General features: G+C 37.9%; 1 protein-coding gene across 2 annotated transcripts; it reads left to right on the top strand.

The window, feature by feature from the left end:
• The first annotated feature begins 1,688 nt into the window (after nucleotides 1–1,688).
• On the top strand, nucleotides 1,689–22,576 carry slc30a2 (solute carrier family 30 member 2). Of its 2 annotated transcripts, XM_051409312.1 has the most exons (9): nucleotides 1,689–1,773; nucleotides 2,068–2,214; nucleotides 9,862–10,073; nucleotides 11,990–12,136; nucleotides 13,286–13,439; nucleotides 14,010–14,229; nucleotides 14,801–14,906; nucleotides 16,172–16,306; nucleotides 17,311–22,576. In XM_051409312.1, exons 2-9 carry the CDS (start codon nucleotides 2,132–2,134, stop codon nucleotides 17,454–17,456), a joined length of 1,203 nt encoding a protein of 400 aa, XP_051265272.1. In that variant the 5' UTR covers nucleotides 1,689–1,773; nucleotides 2,068–2,131; the 3' UTR covers nucleotides 17,457–22,576. The 2 variants fall into 2 exon arrangements, with proteins under 2 accessions (XP_051265272.1, XP_051265271.1); XM_051409311.1 differs by having other exon boundaries at nucleotides 1,704–2,214.
• Nucleotides 22,577–22,894: the final 318 nt, after the last annotated feature.

The raw sequence follows: 22,894 nt of genomic DNA, 5'->3' as shown, positions 1-22,894 counted from the left end.
AACAACTGATCAACTGTAAAAATAAACGTAATAACTGCATAAAATTAGGAACTTTTTATACAACTCTGTCTGTATTATGTTCTTATCTGTAACAATACATGCATACATACTTAATGAGCTTCTTTTTGGGCAAATGCAATGTTTTCTTCAGCTCTGGTTGTTATAACTGCATATTTGTTTTAACTCAGGACGATGAGATATAGTCCTACTGTACACACACCTTAAAATCAAGAAGGCCTCGCAATGCCCTGTGAAGCTGTGGTGACCCCTGGTGGGGGTCCCGACCCCCAGGTTGGGAACCACTGGTGTAGAATATATAGTATATGTTGTGTTGAATTAAATAATAAAATAAAAGTGTAAGATCAGATCAGTCCTCTGCTTTGTTATTATTATTAAACCCGAGCTGTCACATAAAAATGTGGCTGTTTTCTGTCAGAAAATGTGCAATATTCTCGTTAGTGATGTTTGTTTGTGACTATTAATTCAGGCCCACTAATTAATTATGTTAAACTGAAAAATACAGACAAAATAAAATAGCAGACAACATAAAATAAACATAACTAGAGGCCATATAATAACAGCAATGTCTTTCAGGTGATAGACTCTCAAAAACATGTAAGTTAAATAGATTATGCCAATTTAGTTTTTAGACTGAAATAACCTAATATGTTAATTTAAAATAGAGCCAATAATTACTATCATTGCATATAGCCAATGTAACCTGGCATTCAACTTTATAATCTCATTAACAAGCACAAGTGCTCAGTGTTTTTTATTGCTTGTGGTTGAAAATACATGGCAGAGAAATGGGATGTAACTTGAACAGTTGTAATAAACGACAGCTGATTAAGGTGGACCACATTTACGTTTGTCCCACAGGCACCTGAATGCAGCATTGGCGCGGTGCCGCAAACCCACAGTCTTTCTAACTCCGCATTATTTGTCCTGTATCATCCTATCATACACCATGTTATACATTCAATCAACTGCGGACACAATCAGGGAATAGTTACCTTGTTAACTTCCAGTCTTTAATATATAATTCAAAGTAGGCCTACAGTGAGGCATCATTTTATATGTTATCATTAAAATAAAGACGCCTATGAATCTGTAATCTGACACAGTTTTATGTGCAGTGTATTTTTAATGGACCTATGGTATTTTAAATATGCATCTCTTTTTGCATTCATCTTTTTAATCTTTGTCATCTTTTTCAGGCCTGTTACATTGTAGACACTGAAATCTTCATTATTCACGTTATAATTTTAGTTTGAAGATTTGCATGAATCTGGGTTTTATTTTTAGACACAGAGAAAGTGGGTTTTCTGTATGTCATACATATTTTTTCTTGTAAGACAGAATCAGTGATAAGTGTTTATGTTTTGCTCTGATACAGCCTGCATATCCTTTCAGCCTGGCATAAATCTGCTCTTATATCACCTTATATCAAACTGCATGCAAATTAATGTAAGAAAAGTTTATGTAAAATCTAAAATAGAGGTCGGCACTGAATGATCTGCTACACATCCTCATCATGTGTTAAATATGTTGATTTACAGCTGCTAAATGTTTTAATTCGCGTAATTTATGTGGATAAAAAGCATCTTTGTCTGATGTGTGTTTCTGTGAGTGAATTGATTTCCGTTCACACTGATGCTCGTCCCCATTAGGGTTGAGCCACCGGAGGTCCTGCCTGTGTCTGAGCATCACTCCGGCTGTGTGCTGTGTGGGTACAGCCTCTCTGTCCTGTCCACTAACAGCAAGCTGCAGTGTGTGAGTGCGCTGTGCCTCATTATCACTGCTGCAGCCGCATGTTCGAGGCTACAACTCCAGCCCAATTAAAAAACCTCCCTCCCGCATGTGGTTTCCTCCCTCCCGCATCTCCACACACCGCAATGAAGGAATTTATCCGTTTGTTCTGAAGTCTCTCTGCTCACAGAAATGAGGTCTCGGCTGACTTTCCCACGCGTCGAGTGAAGATCTGGGACCAGGACCTGTCGGCAAAACTCCTGCAGCATCCAAAAAAAAGAAAAACCCATCACCTTTACTTCTTTTTGTTTCTCTCAGAGGGGACAGCGACTCACTGCGGGCTGAATAAAGGCTGAATAAAGGCTGAATAAAGGCTGAATAAATGGATAATAACGCTGCAAATTCGGAGAAATCTCAACTGATCCACGAGAAGAATGCGAAAATGTATTCCTTAAAACTACAAAGGTGGGAACATGTTTCATACAGCTGCATGGAGAAACACTGCTGCATGTGCTGCTAAGTTACCTGTGCATGTTAAATTTGGCATGCAATTAAAATATATATATATATTTAAGCTTTAAAAAAAAAAAACTATTGAATCATGTGAAGTTTAAAGACCGATAAGAAGTCTGTTTCTCGGTGATTTTGTTTTTTTTTTTTTGAGGGGGGGATCAGCAGATTGGGGTAGAAAAGTGAACATTTTGCGGTCTGCACGTCCTGATCTCTGCAGGACAAACCCTGTATGTATCATATATGGTGTGAAGCTCGTATAGGTCGGGAGCAGTTGTTGTTACTGGGGTGCATGTTAAGCAGGCTGCCGCTCTTGCGGGCTGTTTTATGTGAATGAACAAATTCATTTCCATGCTTGGCTTGTTTCTGGACAGCCTGTGACAAATGGCCCCCGGGGCCAGCTCACTGAGCAATGCTAAAAACTCATCATCTGTCATTAGGAGGGCAGGAAGCAGCTCGCTGCACGTTCAGGCTGCGTGGGACGGAAAGACACCGAAATCAGATTAATAATAAACACATAAATACATGGAGGTGTTCGTACCTGCAGGTGGAGGTACCACAAATACGTCCAGAGAGGTTTATTATGTTTAATTTATTTTAATTAGAAAATATTTGGTGTAAGACATTCAGGAAGAAATTTATATTTTAAAAAATGGCCCATAATAATATAAGATAGCCTAATAATTAAAAAAAGAAAGAAATCAGCTTGCAAGTTTGATCTTATAGACCTAAATCTGAAAGGTTTTTAATAATATATAATAATACGCGTACATTTCGGTATTATAATTATTAAAAGAAACATATTATTTTATATTAAAATAAAAATGTCATACCAAACAAAAATCTAATAATCTAATAATAAATGATGTTTGATCTTGGGCAGGTTTTTTGTCACCAAATATCGCGAACACCTTTTACCTCTTATAATATATATTATAATTGTGTGTATATATATATATATATATATATATATATATATACTGCAACAGATGCTCTTCAGCTGTGTTTGTTGAACATAAAACCTGCTGCAGCAGAAACACACCTGATGGGTTTCAGCATCCTCCTGAACGCTCATTCTAACAGAGGGAATATCGGACTATATGTGGACTATATGTGCGGGGAAATAACCCGAAATATAAACGAGGGATAATTATTAGTCAGTGTTTAAATGTTTTAGATCTGAAGGCCTCCTGATGTGTCTGTTTCCATCCATCTGATCCACAACCGGTAACCGGAACTCTTCAGTTTCTTACAGACAATCAACCCAACCGCGTTTAAAAGATGTGAACTGACAGATTTTTACTGTTTATGAGGAAGAACACCAAATAAAAACCGGTGTAAAAATGTTCTTTATCAGACTGTTGTTGCAGATATTTAGGCCTCTGAATAATTCAAATATTATCTTCTAATGAAAGAAATTATTATTATTGTTATTGTTAGGGTTCAGAGTGTGTGTGTGTGTGTGTGTGTGTGTGTGTGTGTGTGTGTGTGTGTGTGTGTGTGTGTGTGAGAGAGTGAGAGAGAGAGAGAGAGAGAGAGAGAGAGAGAGAGATGTGCATATGGCACCACATTTGAGATTTCATGCACCATTTGCACCGGTGTGTGTGTGTGTGTGTGTGTGTGTGTGTGTGTGTGTGTGTGTGTGTGTGTGTGTGTGTGTGTGTGTGTGTGTGTTTACTGTGTCATCTTTAGCCTTCTTCCCAGCTGGCAGCAAAGTGGTTTATATGTTGCTCCTTTTTTTTTTTTTTTTTTTTTACATTTAGGCCTAAAATATATAAATCCAGGATCTATAATCTATATAATAGTTTTCTAGAATCTTTAACGATACTTTGATTTCCTCATTTATCTGAGTCTTTCTGATGAAGCCTCCTTTATTAAGGGTTTATAACATGTTTCTAATGGCTTTATTGATGGTTAATAATCGCTTACTGAGGCTTTATAGATCGGTTATGAGTAAGAACTGAGGTTGTGTCTTGAGTCCCTTTGGATTTTTAGTAATTTAGTCAAGTGTAAAGGTAAAACAATTAGTTGATTAATCAAATAGTTAATCAAGAGTGAATTTATTGGCAACCAGCAACAATAATGTTTCAGTCACACAAAGGTAGAAATGGAAGATATTCTCTGGTTTCTGCTGCTTAACTGTGAGCATTTGTTGCTTTTAGACGTCACATTGGATAAACTCTGGTAAACATACGCTCTATTCACCATTTCTAACATTTTACAGAAAAAATATGAATAAATTAATCAAGAGAATAATTGATAAAGAAAAGAATTGTTAGTTGCAGCTCTAGTCACATTAATAATGTCATTAATGAAGCAGTTTCTCTTGTCAAGCCATTAGCAAAAGTCTGTAAGTCATCCATAGTAATAAATTAATACTAATAAATCATTAATAAATGGTTGTTATCTATCCATCAAGCCTTCATTCATAAATGTAATATGTTGGTCTGGATGCTCTGCAGTGGTCTTCATGATGAACTAAGAGCTGCAAAGACCAGGGCTGCAATTAGCATCATTCATTTTCAATATCAGTTTATCTACTTATTATTTTCTTTATAAAACGATTAATAATGTGCTTTAAAATATCAGCAAAAAATGTTGTTCAACAGTCCAAAACCTAAAAATATTGAATTTACTAAAAGAGAAAGAAAACCAGGAAACATTTGAGAGGCTGGAGGGATGTTTGGGCCATATTTTACTTAGAATTTTAATTTAATGATTAAACATTTTCTACACGTTGAGTGACTCACTGACCAATCAATTATTGCATTTTGTTGATCTCACTCATCGATTAATCGATTAATTGCTGCACATCTAAAAAAAAAATGCTGGGGGAGAATAAACACCAGCAACAACCTGCCAACCCAAAATGTGTTCTTGTTAATGGCTTATAGCTAATAAATCCATTAGTTATAACTCGTTAACTCTTTGTAAAAGGCACCTTCTCAGAAAGTAATGCCAGCTTTGTTTGGTTTTCACTCTTCTGACATCTGGACTCGTGTCTGGGTGTGCACAATACAGCTTAAATGATCATTTTATTTGGGGAAATCTGCCAGATCTTGTTGGAAATTCATGAATATACAAAAAATAAATGTTTTGGTCTCACACAAAAAAAGAGCCAGATCACATGGCAGCATTTTTGTACCAGTTACATAAAAAATCTGTAATAATGTTGATTAAAATAAAGCTGCCAATTAAATGAAAGCTTATGACACAGAAAAACATAAAACACCAGATATTAATTATAAAAAGTATTGTTTTTAATTAGATTGTGGTACAATACACACAAAATCAACTAATTCCCTTTCATATACTTTCTAACTTATTACTGTGTCTTTATGATGTTACCCAGCTGTGTTTACCGATGTCTATCTGTTGGATTGGTTCCTCACTGGTATCTGTGATATTACTGGCCGCACATGAAGGCAGCATAATTGTCTGAGGGTTAATGGGTGTCTGGCAGGAGATACTGGGTCTGCCACTGCTGCTGCTGCTCCCACAAAACCCCCTGATAATAACCAGTGAGGCCAGTCAGCCTTTTTTTATCAGCCTGGTCTCTGTTAGCTCATAACTCATTCCCTAATATACTAAAGATAAGTCTAACTTTCATCATAGAGTCCAATTAAATGTAGTTTTAATGTTTTTTATTTGCATTTTTTGAAACAATTTAAAATATATTGCATATAAATACAAGATACAAAATTATGTTCAAAAATACCTTATAAGTTATAGAAAATACGTATGTATGGAAAATAGTAGTACACAAAGTATAGCTAAGGCTGATGGGAATATAATTAGTTTTTATAGTTGTTTGCTCAACGTATTAGACAACCTGCAATACTGACCAGATGGTGGCGCTAGATGAAAAGTCAGAGGACCACAAAAGTCATTAGGATTCATCCTCTGGGAACAACGAAGGACTTCACCAAATCTAATGCCAATCCATCTAATAGTTGTTGAGATATTTCCGTCTGGACCAAAGTCATGTACTGACATTATCATCCCTGTAGAGCCACATCGAAAACAGATGTGTTGTTCTACTCCCTGACGGCTGTTACCTTGTTGGAAAAGAAGAACACGGTCTTCCTGTAGCAGAGGCCAGAACATCAAAATGTCCACAAAAATGACAACAAGTATTTGTGATATTGATAAAGGCAGCTGTACAAATACCAAAAAACCATGCAATCACACAACTGGCTCTGCCCAATGAAACATGGTGGTTTTATGCTCTCCTGAAGTCGGTCAGTTGCTGGTATGATGGATTTTGTTATCGTTGAGCAGAGCCACGCTGGTTGTTTCCCCCTGTTTCCACTCTTGATGCTAAGCTAACTGGCTGTAGCTTCATAGCAGCACACAAGAAGATAAACGGGCATCATCTATCTCACAACAAGAAAGCGAATAAGCTCTTAAATCAGCATATTTTTAAGACCAACACACGATCACAGTGTCAATTCAGTCTGATTATCAGGCCACAGAAACACGTCCTCGCAAGTGCTAACATAATAAAAGTAATGAGTCTGTCATCGCCGTCATCATCATCATCATCATCACTTTGTCTGTTAAAGCCACTGGAACCGAACATTGTTGCTCTGCAGCGTCCTTTCTCCCTGCAGGCATCGTTACGTCAGTTACAGAAAATACTGTACGGTGCTCTGATATAGCCGACTGCAGCTGTAATTAAATGCTCGGTGGTTACTTTTTTTGTCCAGTGGACAGCTCTTCTGAGGCCTCTACATATCGTATAATTTCACAGATGACTGATTATTCCCTCGGGTCCCTGCACTGCTGACGCTGAGTGTCAGTGAAAGAGCAAACAAACACTGTACACCTGCCCTGTGGGATATTGGCTAACAGATGAACTCTGATATTTAAGAGAAACAACATCGTGCTCAGTGTTGCCAAACAAGAACTTAATGCAAACTTTAATGTAAGCAGGATGACTGCTGCAGATTAAATATGAGCCATAGGGCGATAACAGTGACTATAAAGCTCATTATTACCTTTGGATTGCTCATCGAAGAGGTTTGTTCAGCAGTTCACACTGACTGTTAAACAGGAGATAATCCATAATGAGAAGACGCCAAATGTGAAGCTGAATCTCTGAAGGGTGTAAAAAAAACCTTCCAGATCCCCTCCGGTATTAAGACATGATACAAATGGTCTGCTTGGAACAATAATGTGTGTCGGATATGGGTTTTCAAGTATAATTTCCATTTTAAAAAAGAATCTACTCCTTCTACCTCATTAAAATTCCATAATCTATGAATACGCATGAATATGTTTTCCTGAGGATACAAGATATCTCCTACTTTACTGTAAAGTCCATTCTCAGTGTCTGTGCTACTGGTGGCTTCACATGCACATACATCATATTGTAGAAGTTGCATACTGGACCAGGATTTATGTCCAAACTATCAGAGGTTCAATGAGCACAGAGAAACTTTCCACTTCCAGCAGATGAATGTGAAAACCTCCTTCTAGTGTCAAACTCTGCACGGACATCATTCAAACATCACACTGTAGGAACAGGAAGATAAACATATTTTTAAATGTGGAGGTCCAGTTTTTAACACTTGGGAGAATCTATTGGCAGAATTGGAAGAAGCAATGTTAGCTAGAAGAGCCTCATTTTAAACTAAACTAATGTGGTTTATTGATTATTTATACCAGTAGTAGTAAAGTCTGAACATTTTGGCCTTATGTGTGTTACTGTTTGTGTTTCTGTGGTTGTTCAATATTTGTCCATATTGTCTGTATTGTGGATATTTTGTACAAATGCCTTTAAAGATTATTAGCCTACTTCAGCTTTATAACATCCCAACAGAAGCTGGCTTGAGTGTATGTTTGTACGCTGTGTGTGTGTGTGTGTGTGTGTGTGTGTGTGTGTGTGTGTGTGTGTTGTGAGTATGTACGTGTGTTTGGGGGGTGTTTGCTCTTACGTCCCAGTGGTATAATTGAACAAAATCCGTTTTCCACTTGGCTGCTTCTTTTCAGCTTGGACATCCCATAAGACGTGTGTATGTGTGTGTGTCTGTGTGTGTGTGTGAGATAAAGGCTGATCATGAAACACTGGCAATCTCCTATGTGAAGTGTGTGGCATAAAGTGTGTGTTTGTGTGTGTGCGGTTATCTCAAGTGAGCCTAAATTAGTTTTTTTCCACCTCATTACCCACATCATCGCAGCTCTCCCTCACTTCACATGGCAAGAACAGCAACCTGGGTGTGTGTGCGTGTGTGTGTGTGCCTGATGTGTGTGTGTGTGTGTGTGTGTGTGTGTAGGCTATATGTGTCTCTGTGTGTGAGGGAAATGGAGAAGTCAGCACTTTGGTTTGTTCTCATGATTAAAATCCAGCTCATTGTGTTGTATTGTCAGAGGTGAAATATATCCACATGTGTAATTCCCAGGCTGAACAATGGTTTGAATGGTTTAACAAACACTGTACCCAGTTAGTGACATTAAACATTAACATCCCACAATAGTCAGTATGTCGCTGTTTGATGGAGAACATACAGAACAAATCAATAATATAGTAACTGCAATTAGGAAGATCTTCCAACAACCATTGGATGGATCACAAAGAGATTCTGTACAGACATTTGTGATGCCTAGAAAACGTATCCTGCTGGTGATTCCCTAATTTTTTTCCTCTAGCGCCACCATGAGGTTGACATTTGTAGTTTACAGATTTGAGATGTCTTGACAACTATCAGTTGGATTGCCATGAAACTTTGTACATATATCCATGGTCCCCCTCCCATCCTAAGTATCAAGAGCCGTTGGAAGCCACAGTACAGGGCCCAGGGACCAACTCTAGATCTTGGAGAAAATGTAAACTCCACACAGAAAAAACCCAGGACCTTGTTGCTGTGAGGCGACAGTGCTAACCACTGAGCCACTGTGACTGTATAATATTTGTCTTCTTTAACTTTCTTTTTCACTCAATTTTAATTTCATGGTGGTGACATGTGACCATGTAACCGTAGATGGTAAAACTGGCTAAACTTGGTTGAAAAGTTTTTAGACGTTAAACGTTCCTTCAGCAACATTTCTATGACTATATTTGAATGTATAGTTGGGGCCTGCTTGACACTAAAATATAGCAATTAAATGATGTTGATACAACTACAACTAGAAAGCCAAATGTAACAGGTCTGTTTTCATACGCACACTCCACCTCACCGTCAGCATTAATCGATTTCTGCTGGTTCTTCACTGGTTGATCATTCTTCCACTTTAGTGAACACTGATTGAAATCCACTTAATCAGGAGATGAACTGTTTCCACTTACTGTAGCTCTTTCAAACATAACTGGACTCTGCAGAAACATTTACTCAAAAAATCAATTCTCTTAATGTCTTTAAGGGTGAACAAACACCCCAACACCACATAATCCACCAGAGGTTGAATAGAAGCTAATATCACTATGCATTAAAAGTCATGTTGTCCAAACAATGACCTCAAATCAATTCAATTAGTGCTTTTTTTTCTTACTACCACTAGGGAATCCAAATCCTACACATAGGGGCTTTAAAAACTGCATAAAAGTGTATAATTGCATTGGATGGACCATCTGTCTTCATGATACCTTCTGTATCCTTGCAGCTCCTTCCCAGACTCCAAAGAGCAATATCCTGACTTCCCTTTTAAGAATGGAGGCGTGGCCGGTGCCATCGAGCTCAAGCGACCCGTCGGTGCCCACTGCCACGGTACCAAAGCCTTGGCGTGTGAGGACAGTGGGGACAAGATGCTGGCCAAGAAGAAACTCTACATCGCTTCAGCCGTCTGCCTCGTCTTCATGATTGGCGAGGTCATAGGTAAAAGTTTAGAAACTCAAACAAACTCAAGAACAGAAGATCAGACATTGATATTTCTTTCTGACAGAAATAAAAGTGATACAAATTCCCTTTTCTGGTGCATAATCAAAATTTCAGCCACTTACATAATCAAATAAGACACTTTGATATGAATGATATGCGCTATGAATGTGTCTTTTGCTGCAATGTAATGTAAGGTCACAAAATGTGGGCGCACTGACTGTTGTTTATCCCCAAGTTTTCAATTATAAGAGGCCCAAAAAGATGTCAAATCTAAAAACTAATTAACTTTTTCATTCAGCTGTAATCAAAAGAGCTGATGTATCTATGGGCACTGGAAGTAGGTCTGCTGAGGGAGCTGCAGCACTCCTTAAAATCTGGCATAAGTAGAAGCACTAATCTTTAAACCTATAATGACTTACCTTATTTACATGTGTACTCTGGTATTTATAACTGGAATAAGGTTTTGCCTTGTTTTTGTCAGTTTTATCTATGTTAGAGGTTGTTAATAACTGTTAAATAGGCTATAAATTATTCTAATATGACGTCATTATATAAACTGACTTCCTTCTCAGCACCCCTAACTCTGACTGACTGATCGGATAGTATCAGCGCTTGTTCGGCAATTGGCCAAAGTGGTGATTTGGAGGTCAAGAGTTTGAGCTGCAGCCGACTTTTCACTCCTGGAAGATTTTTTGCGACACAGTCAGCCTTCCCCCATTGACATCAAGTGTAGTAATAGCTGGCCATGTCGACAATCACTTGGTTGTCTGAGGAAGCTTTGGGATCTTCTGGAAAGTGGTCTCCACTGGCAGACAAATGATTGATGTGAGCTCTCCTGTGATAAATGGAGCAAATCCAGACACACTAAACATCTGACATAAGAGAAGAATGTTATGTAGAAAATGTCCTGAATTGTATGGAAGTTCATTAATGACAAAACTATTTAGTGCGCACACAAACATTTTTAAAGCACTTATCAGCCTTTGAGTGTCCACAGAGAGTAATTCATGTGAGCAAAAATACATTTGTAAGCAATTTTACAACTCTAGCCAGTTAATGTCAAATGGGAAGCACTGCATATACAGTATTTCAACTGACATAAATTAATACACATAAAGATTCTGTTCGTTCAAATTTGTTTATTATGTTTATGAGGCTGTGTATATATATTATTATATTTAATTTCCATTGTTGGATGTCTCCTGGGGCATTATTGGCAGGCTATTCAATATATTGTGCTGTTAGATGCTGGTGGATTTACATACAGCTTTGGTTTGTTGTTGATTAATGTATAATTCCATCAAGGATGGGTTATGTAAATTGCAAAAATACAAAGGTTTTTGTTCAAAAGATACCATTCAACAGTGAAAATGTTCATATCACGCTGCCATTAAAATATAATGCTGAAGTCTTGAGTAACTGCACATTTCTCCCTAAAACAAAGAAACTACAAAGAACGAAGCCTCAAACTTTTAATGGCCAAGAGTATAAAATGATGGCTCACATTCACTGGCTGATTGCCCGGACGTTTATGATGATATAAAAGAATATTGCATCTCTTTTACCCCGAGGCGTTACTCTGGATCTAAGTGTTAATACATATCACGGTTTGTAGCTGCATTAAATTACAGGTTTAACAAACCTTTAAAAGGCTGATATAGATGTGATTAGGTTGAGGGTGTTATTGCTCAGAGGGTGTTTTCACAGTTGGTGACACACTCCTTATCAGCAAGTTTTTTAAAGTCAGTTTTTATTGACAACTGGATAAAAATAGTTTATCTTTTAATAAAAGCAACGTTATTACTGTTGCAAAGATTCAACAGTTTTTAAGTCATCGGTTCACGGGGTTGGTCTGAATGATTTAGGCTAACCGTAATATTGCTCACAATCGGTTATGTTCTGGTTTTCTACAGGAGGCTACCTCGCCCACAGCCTGGCCATCATGACTGATGCAGCCCACCTCCTGACAGATTTTGGCAGTATGATGGTGAGCCTGTTCTCCCTGTGGATCTCCTCCAGACCGCCCACCAAAACCATGAACTTTGGTTGGCACAGATCAGGTCAGATACGTCTGAGTGGATGGATGGAGGACGGGAAGATGAATGGATGTTTGGAAGAATGGATGGTGACTGGATGAACAATTTAGTACATTTACTTAAATTTAAGATTTTAAGAATCACTGAATAACAGACGGTGGTGGAAGCAGTCCTTGGTTAAAAGTCTTTAGTCTTTTGCCACCTTCAGGCAACATCAACATGTCTACATCTGCAACTCTGCAGTGATGCTGCTGTTGTTTTCCTTTCCTTAAGGTGGTGCATGTTATCAGGTTTATCTGGAACCTGCTGAGTGTGAATGCATGAATTTGTGAGTTATAAGTCAGGTATCGGTTTCATTGAATGCATGCTGTGACTTCCAACTTGAGACACACTGATCAAAATAAACACCATATTTTATTATAATTGTGACACAGTGTAAGAACAGTCCCCGCTTCTATACATTAATAGATAATATCTGTTACTTGATGTAAAAGACCAGGGGTCTGAAACTACCAGTGAGACAATTACAAGACCCCCTAAATATATAAAATGTATAAATTCAATGAATTTCCCATTCTGATTTTCCACTAGTCTAATATTTCAGAATAATCATCATCATCGGAAAACTTGTCCAACGGCACTGATTTACCACACTGACTATTTGTGAACCTAGAAGAGAATTTGATCTGAGCACAGACAGTTTCAAGAGAGGTGGACAGTTTTACACATTTTATAATATTATATATTTACATATTTTAGGTTAATTTGTTCGCTTCATGTCTCACCTACAAAGACAAAGTGGTCATTCTCCAGGAAAACAATCTCACCGGCATTACTCCACTACACTCTGGAGTGTTTCTGAGCCGCCCTCTAGGAGAATCTGTACTTGTAGCAAGATTTGTGAACTTACGGTATTTCTAAAGAGTATGTACAGTGACTCCTAAAAACAAGCTACTACCTTTATTAACGACATTACACCTGTGCAACATGTGTCTAACTTCTGGGTCTCTACTGCGTCTCTGTGTCTTGTGTGTTTGATGTTGAAGCTGTGCCTCTGAGAGATGCGGTCTGTTATTAAACTTCATGATAGAGGTGTGCTGTTTTGAGTATGATGAACTGTATTATCATGTTGAAGTGATTAAGATTCATGCCTCCCTTCTCTTCGTGCCACAGAGATCCTCGGAGCGTTCATCTCAGTCATTTCCATCTGGATTGTCACGGGGGCTCTGGTCTATTTAGCCATCGAGAGGATTGTACGCAACGACTATGAGATTGATGGCCATGTAATGCTGATTACCTCCGGGTGTGCTGTCATTGTCAATATAATGTGAGTGCTTCTCAGCTTAAAGGGTGTTAATATGGTACATTATGTTGCTATAACCCAGGCTAAAATTCAGTTTAAAGCTGCACACTTCATGATACATTCTACTTGTAAACTATGTTGACCTTTCATATATTTCATAGAAATTCAGTAAGGAACACCAGGAATTAATACTAGTCTTTGCCAGGATTTTTGGCCGATATCAACCTCTTTTTTCAGAAATAAATATTTGAGTAAGTCTAGGATGTATAAGATCCGACAGATTAGCTCTCAATGCATTAACACTACGTGTGAGGGAAAGTGGACAAGCATTTGGGAATGTGTGACCGTAGCCTAAAAGAGCAGCTCCTCAGCCTTTATACACCTAGATGGACCGTGATTGGCTGCAGATGCCAATAGCCTGAAGAGCAACACAACACAAACTGTATTTGCCTCTGCATTTGTTTCTTCCTTAGAGGGGAATTTTGTGTTAGAAGCTCCTAATAAATTGTTCAATTCGCAAGAAATGTAATACTTTGCTGAACACGAATGCAGCTGTTCGTACACAACAATTAAAGCACCTCTTTCTTTCTGTAGCATGGCTTACATCCTCCATCATTCCACCACCTTCCACGCCCACGGCAGCGGTTATCACCAAATCGACGAGGATGGTCACAGTCCCGTCGCTCACGGCCACTCCCACACACTCCTCGGTGGCCACAGCAACACCAGCGTCCGTGCCGCCTTCATCCACGTGGTCGGAGACTTGCTGCAGAGCGTCGGCGTCATGGTGGCGGCGATCATCATCTACTTTCGGGTCAGATATAGATCACATTCATGTTAGGGTGAGACTGAAATGTTAGTTTGGTGATGTTGGCCCTTTAATAAAAATAAAATATGATCCAGTCATCTTATGTGATGCAGTTTGACTTGAATTACAAGTAGGAATTCTTCATTCTTGTCATTATAATTAAGTTTTTTCATTAAGTTTATGGTAAATGAGGTTGCAGCAGCTTTTCTATACAATTCATGGGCAGACATTTAATCTATTTTAAAATTTTCAAAATCAAAATAGTCATTTTTTTTTGGTATTTTATATCAATATTCTACATCTTTACTTGATGGGTTATTATAAAAGCATCATAATAATCAAAAGTGTATTTTAAAGATATATTTTAATGTGTACAGTAGTGGGAGAAGAGAAGAGAGCATGAGTCTTGTTTATTATGGATGAAAGGGTTAAATGTTTCGGTCATCATGCAAGATGTTCCCTTATTTTTGCCTTGAGCACTTTAATGACTTGCGACTGTAGGGGGAAGAAAAAAACACCATCTGATGTTCCTTTACTCACTCTTTAAAGCCTCCATAACCTCTTTTCTCTCTTTCAGCCTGAGTACAAAGTTGCAGATCCCATCTGTACGTTCCTGTTCTCGGTCTTTGTCCTCTTCACCACCATCACCATCCTCAGAGACGTCTTTAGGATACTCATGGAAGGTACTTCACTTGGAGATCGGGATTATTTGGATGAACTGTTGGGTGAAAATGTTGTCTTCTAATATGACTCTGACAAGGTTAAAGGTTTTGACACAGTTTCAGCCTTGTGGAGATAATTAACATGTTTCATATTGGTTGTTTAATATGTACACAACCATAAGTGTAAAAATTACACTGTGTGGTTTTAAAGGTATAAAAAGCAGGTGTATTTGTTGAAGTTCGAGAAGAGCAACGCTAGCTGTTTCCCCGACTTTCAGTCTTAATGGTAATCCTTAACACCACCGGCTCCAGCTCTGTTCTAGAGTGGCGTCAATCTTCTCATCAAAGTCTCAGCAAGAAAGCAAATATACACACTATCTAAAATGATGAACTATGCCTTTACGGTGGCTCCTGAGCTGAAGTTGCCGGCACACAGAGTTGTTTTCCTCGCCTGAAGCCGAGATCAAGCTGTCAAGTTTTGACCTGATCTGACAAGGTCAGACAGGCTCTCATGTTCAGTGTGATGAAGGCAATCATGTCTTGGTTGACTAAATCGCTGTATATGTCTGTAGATGTCAGGGTTCATGTTAAACTTACAGAAATTACACACACATGCTCAATAGTGATTAACACCAGGATTGTTCTAAATGAGCACACAGGCCTCAGTTGGCTGTTTCACTGTTTAAGTTTATGCAGAACAAAGAACGAGAGCACAGATGGTCACATCCTGGGGATGTCGTAAGATGTTTGGGACATTTTAAAATTCTCTTTGCACGTCACTGAACTTCCTCAAGATGACCCTCTGAAAAGTACCGCCTGCAGCACCTTTTACAACATTTAGCAACGACAGGAACAGGCCTGTGGTGTCAATGAGAAACATGATGGAATTAAGAAGAATTATTACTTTTATATAATCTTCATGCATACTGGGGACATACTTCAGACATGGCTTTGTTTATTGGTAGCAGTGGGATTTGTACTACATTTAGCCAAATATGACTGAATGTGAAATAATTTAAATAAAATACTTAGAGGTTACCTGAAAAGAAATGGAATGTGCTGTATGGTAATACAAGCCTAGGTAGCTAATTCAATGTTTGGTACTCATTAACATGTATAAAAACATGATAAACAGGCTTTTATTATCCTCAGAATTGTCACTGTTTCCTGTCTGTATCCATATATTTCAGGTGCTTTGCACAGTCTGCTTCAGATGGCACAGATAGATTTACAGACATAACTATTTATAGGCTTATAGACTTATGATGTGATCTGCTGTTTTTCAGGGTCTCCGAAAGGAATAGAGTTTAACTCGGTGAAGGAGGTGCTGCTGTCTGTGAAGGCTGTTAAGTCTATGCACTGTCTGCACCTCTGGGCTCTGACTCTGGGCCAGTCACTGGTCTCTGTCCACCTGGCCATAGGTAATGTCACACACTGATCTAAGACCTGCACTAACTAGTGAGGACTAAAAACTAGAATACAGCAGTAGCAGATGAAGCTGCTCAGGAAGTTGAGGGATAGAAGGTTTTGTACAAATTGTTGTAAAGATTGTAAAAGCCAATTTGTGATTTTATGCTGTATGAATTTTATATCAATAAAATTAACTTTGCTTGACAATGAAGTTAACACTGACATTGTTCAGTTGTTAAATGTTACTTACACTGCAGCCAGTGGTGGAGAAAGTCTTCACATCTTTTAAAGGGTAAAAGTATCAATACCACAGTGTACGGCAGAAATACTGACAGAAGTACATGTTGTGCATTAAAAAATTGGAATTCAAAAGTAAAAGTACAAAGTATTGGCATCAAAATATATTTAAAGTAAGTAGAAAGTAAAAGTACTCATTATGCAGAATGACCCTTTTCAGAAAAACACATATTATATATAATATTCTAACTGGTAAATGTGGAGCTAATTTCAATTACTGATTTATAATATGTTGTATTATTCTAAATCAGCAAAGTAACTAGTAAGTTAAGTTATCAAATGTCTTAACAGCAGAGTAAAAAGTGCAATAGTTCCCTTTAAAATGTAGTAAAGTAGAAGTATTAAGTAGAATAAAACGTAAATACTTCAGTAAAGTACAAGCACTTGTGTAAATGGACTTAGTTACTTTCCACCATCAATTCCAGCATACATACATATAAAATAATCATTTATAAATGGAAAAGTCATTAAGTTTTCAGCTTTAATTAACCTGTATTCTATAAAAAGCACCTATAAATGTGACTCTAGAAAGTTCTCTGTGTGTCATATTCATACATCATCTGTATTTCAAACACAATCTCTAACAGCGCTAAGTTCTTCTAAAGTATGAGAAGAACTGACTTCACAAGAAGAATAGAGAAATTAGAGAAAAGTAACATAACAATATCTAGTAAAACAGACTCACTGTGTTGTTTTGTCCTCTCTCATTTCCCGGCAGAGGAGGGTGCTGACGCTCAGTCTGTGCTGCAGGAGGCCACTGATCTGCTCCACACCAAGTTTGGCTTCTACAGCATCACCATCCAGGTAGAGCTCTACTCTGAAGACATGAGCCACTGCTCCCACTGCCAGGACCCCAGTGACTGACACTGATACTGGAACCGGACAAGACTGGACCCAACACAGGACATGGAACAGGACTCAGGCACATTTTCATTCTCTCTGGGTGAGCTGGACCAGCGAGAGCTGTATTCACAATGCAGCTTCCTGTTTAAATGAGTAGAATAAGATTTTTGGTTTGCGTTTGCCATTAAGCCACAAGAAATCAGACAGCTGAATCATCCATGTGTTGGTAGTAAGAGTGCTGATGCTGGAGCTCTATGCTAACATGGAAAAGGCCATAAAAAGTCTTGCAGTCCTCCTCAAAAACGGGGTGTATCGTACTCTGGTCCTCGTGGTTTTTACCGAGAATTGAGGTGAGGCTGCAAAGGTTGATAATGTGCTGGCTTGTAAGTTTGGCCAAAATGTTGGTCCAGTCCATAAACATATCTCATCTCACTCTTGTCATCTGAAATTCTGAATCCAGTTACGAAAAAAAACCTCACACAGGATGACAGTACAGTACTATTTAGGACATGACTACTTATTGATGGAGGGAAGAACAATCTATAATAATGAACGAAAACTTGCTAGCTATCTCACAGCTAGTTCACAGTGGTTGCAAACGGAAACTAAATTAAAAACTAAAAGTATGTGTTAAAAAACCCATTTTAGTTTACTGAAATAAAAATAAAAATGAGAAAAAACTAGCTTGTGTACATAAAAAATGAACTAAAATCAAATAAGAATATACAGGAACTGTCTTTAGTTTTATGAGGAGACATAAGTGTAAATGTTTATTGAGACTGGGATGTCTACAGGACTGTGAGTCAATTGCCTTCACAGAGTGTTTGTATTGTAATACCTATTCTTAAATCTTGACTAAAAAAACTAAAACCAATACTGAAACTAATAAAAGTAAAACAATTTAAGCAATAAAAGCTAAGAAATGAGCAAAACCACTCTGAAAACTGAAAAACTAAAGAAATTGATTGAGAAAAAGTGTTTTACATGTGCTTGAATGTGCTCTTCATGCAAGAAGTTCTGGGTAATATGCTGCTGCCATAACGTCTGCATTAATATGACCAATAGGGGCAGCAGGGGTCCATCGTAGCAGATGTACAATGCGACGTGGTGATGTAAAGGAGCATAATAGATGACTGTAGGCCACAAGCAATGAGTAGCACATTAGTTATAAAAGATTGTTAATGGTTTTTATTTTCTTTTTAACATCTACATTACTAAACTTTATATTTATGCAACTATTTCAGGAGAATCTTAGTTTTTCAGTCTCTCTGAAAACACTGCCAAATATACGACCACATATTGTTCACAATTACTTTACAGCTTTGGGGCTCCTACTTATTTTCTACGGTAACTTCCATCATATTGTAGCATGGAGCATACAACCAGCTAACAGAGAGTGACCTGTTAGCATGGAGCACCTGTTCTACCAGGAACACATGGATGGCTTCGATGTCTGTTGTTTCAACACTAACGTTACCGAGTGGCTCATCTACCGGACACTCACTGACATCGCTTTCCACCAACGATCAGACTTGATTCAGCGATGCTAGCTAGTCATGAATACATTTTTTTAAACTGTTTTATTTGCCCAAAAGTTCTTTCTTGACATATACTCATTGCAAACACCCTGATAATATCCACCACACTGACAAAACTCGTCTTTTAAGGAAGGAAAGCGTGAATAATACCTCTCTGAAAATATACATTTTGTACATACTTGGTTGGTTGTTGCCTTAGGAAGATAACAGACAGAAGGGTGTAAGGACTGTTGATTGGTCAATGTCATGATAAAAAAATGAGAACGTATGATGATGATTAACCACTTTTTAATCTACAAAAACTGCACTATTTGTCCCCACGTGGATCTGAAACAGCAGCTATGAAAATGAACAGACTGACAGATGCAACAACCGATAGTCACGATGTCAGTGCAGCTTTTCAGGCTATCGTCATAGAATTTGTTGGAGAAAAAAAACCCACATTTATTTCCAATCTTATGGACTTGATTTGGCCAAGTTTTGTTGGATCCTGGTCTGAACTGTTCAAGTACTCCCTTTAAACATTATACTGTACTGTACCTCATCACATAAGCCCAGTTCAGACCAAAGATTCGTTGGTCTGCAACGTACTGAAACCCTGCCAGTTCACACCAATGCAAATAGACGAGACAGGGTATCATCTCCATAATTAACAGCTAACTGTAGCTTTTTTTGTTTGGCTATTATTCCTACCATCATAAAATATAGAACGAGGATAGTGATATTGACTTACTTGCTACAATTGCATTTTATTGACAAAACAATAAAAAAAAAAGCTCTCAATAAAACGAGAAGGTTGAGAATTTGGAGCCATCCATGGGTTCATGGGTAACTTTTAAGGCTTGTGTCAAACAAACTGACGAGGCGATCTTCTCTTTTCTCTGTCCAGAACTTTGCCATTTCAAGCAGCTGGCTTTGCAACGAGCCTTATGTTTCACTGGAGATTTGACAGGCTGAGTTGACACCGCAAGGTCCTTAAACATTTTCATCTCGTCATGATTTCTTTGGTGTGAACTGGGCTATATACCATGCTGGCTCAAGTGTCTGTCTTATGTGTAATAATTCAGTGACATCTAGAATTGATCACTCTCTCTACTGTACTGTACTTTGTTTAATTTTTATCGCATCACGCCAAAGATGAGGAGTCATGTCTGTCTTTTAAAAGGTGTTTGGAGGGTCATTAGATTAATTTAGATATGCAAACATTTGAGCAAATTCAGTGGAAATATGAGGATTGATCGACCTGTAGTCGATTTTTAAGATACCGACAGACTCAAAACTGAACTCATTAAGGGCTATTCTTGATGGTAGCCCTTTTGACAATTTTGTTGTGTTTTGTTGTTTCTTGGTCTCACTTGTCAGAGTCGCACACAATGAAGTGTCTTTAGACGTGTTTACCTACTAGTGGGGACTGTATCGATTGAGCAGAAGGAAAATGAGTAAGTGTCAGACTGAAAAAGCATTCAGCTGCTTCCACTGTCAACTCTGAGCGGACATTCAGGTCTGAGGGCAGAAATGATTTAGTCCTGCAGACGGATGATTAGTTTCAGCTTCATGCAGTCATCCATCTCAGCTATCTCTCTTTCCTCCTGTAGCTTCAGTGTTACCCATCCATCTACTATATGTCTCTCTGTTCCCTGTCTGCCTATCAATCCATCCATCCATCCATCCATCCATCCATCTATGCCTTTGCAAGTCTGGGGCCCTGGAGTAAGTACTAAAAGCCACAAATGGTGGAAAGAGGAGCTTGCAGCGGCTTCAAGAGCGCTCAAGACTTTCAAAATAAAACATTTCAAAGATTTTGTTTTCTTCACACACACACATACACACCACTCAACTCCCTCTAGTGCTCATAGGCGTAGACCTCAGCTGACAGTTTACCCTTATTTACCCTAGAGCTGCATGATTCATCGATTAGTTGTCAGCTCTTAAATTAATCACCAAAATCTAAAAATTCTCTAATTCCAGCATCTCAAATGTTAATATTTTCTGGTTTCTTTACTCCTTTATGACAGTAAACTAAATATCTTTGGGTTGTGGACAAAACAAGACATTTGAGGACGTCCCCTTGGGCTTTGGGAAACAGCGATCGACACTTTTACCATTTTATGGTCCAAACAACTAATCAATTAATTGAGAATTGCCTCTTTGGTAATGAAAATAATTATTAGTTGCAGCTCTAATTCAAAATAAGACACTTAAATAACACCTCAACTCCTTCATACACTCATATAAGTCTGTAATTCTAATTTGTACTGCATTCATTGCTTAGAGTATATTTTGCCCCCTTTATCCCTTTCTTACTCCAGCTCCTCAAACTCCTTCATACAAAGTCAAGCCAGCAATGAAGTTTAGCTCCCAGTCATTTATCAAGAAACGCTATACATGACGCAATACAGTCCAGCTTCCAGCTTTTCAAGCAATGCAGAAACTCCTGCCTGTCCATCCAGCCAAGCAGCTCAGCGTCACCTTTTCAGAAATCCTACCACAATTCCTAAAGATCCTGCTCTCTCTAGAGGGAAGGTTGTGTAATGAACAAAACGGAAATGAGTTCCTCCTCTGGAGAGCTGGAACGTGCTTATAAATTGCAAACTGCCCTTTAGATTTGATTTGAATGATTTATTGATTTTGGGCTGACGGTGGTGCTATAGGAGGATGATCATGGTGTCATTATTATCATCCGAATTTCTGGGGACCACGAACATCCACAGCATGTTTAATGGAACTACAGTCAGCTGTGGTGGATATTGGTTAATACTTTGGACTTCAGTACAGAGAATAATTTTGAGACCATTTTGCACCCATAAGAAAAGCTTACAAGTCAGCTGACATGCCTGTAATGTTTCTCGCTACTATAAAGTGTTGATGTTGTTAGTTGCTCTCAAAGAAAGGACAATTGTACATTGTAAACGCCTAGTTGACATCCATTCTGATCCAAATACTTGCATGGTTGTTAGCTGTTATTCAATATCATGTACAGTAAGACGTTTCTTGTTGAACTGCCAATCAGAATATGTTGATATATCATGCGGAGGATTAATCAAAGAAAAGACACCTTCTTTAAAATTCTATATTTTCACCAATTTTTAAGGAGATCCTGTATATTTAAATACATTTTTCCTTTTGAAATAATGCAAAATGAGAATATATATGGACCCAACAGCTATGAATACTAAGTTAGAACAAAGTGAATGTAATAAAGACCAATGCATTTTACTGTACTAGTTTTGATAAACATGCATACTGAAGTTCTCCTCTAGAGGCTTGAGCCAAAGTCTTTCTTTACAGTCTGAAAAAAGTTTGTTTTATTCCAGAAAAACACTGTTCCTGTTTGTTCACTATGGAAGTCTAATGTTTGAGAATGCTCTGTATTGTGCTGTCTTTGTGTGACTGTTGTAAATATGTCAAATATTGTGTATTTTCTGTGTATGATTTTGTGTATACATGTGTAAATACATTTATCTCCCTTGTACAATTGGTCCTATTTGTCTAAGTGTTCTGGTGATGTTGCAAAAATCCACATGTCACATCTGTGATGTTTGATATTTCATTTTTATGTGTGGCAAGAATTTTTTGTAAAGTGAAATAAAAGATTACAGATGACGGAAAGAGGCTGGGTTATTTTAGAGATGTCCATTGAGACAATGTTATGTTTAATTAAAATTTTGGTTTTGATAAAATTAATTATTCTAAAAGGCGTGTTAGTTATTGTTTATATCACCAATTTAGTTCCAACAAGCTATTAGACACTTTATTTATTGGCAAAACAATCTCACTACAAGGTCCAACAGCAGCTGTTCTGGATAGATGGTAGATGTTCAAATTAGATTTTTTTTTTCTCAGCACTTTAGGGAAACAGCAAATGACAAAACTTTTGCAATTTCAACATTTGAAACCCTAATATTTCACAACAAGTGGTCA

The sequence above is a fragment of the Dicentrarchus labrax genome, unplaced genomic scaffold (assembly GCF_905237075.1).
Source record: "Dicentrarchus labrax unplaced genomic scaffold, dlabrax2021, whole genome shotgun sequence".
NCBI lineage: Eukaryota > Metazoa > Chordata > Actinopteri > Moronidae > Dicentrarchus > Dicentrarchus labrax.
Note: the sequence above shows the minus strand (reverse complement) of the source record. Positions and strands in the feature narration are given on the sequence as shown.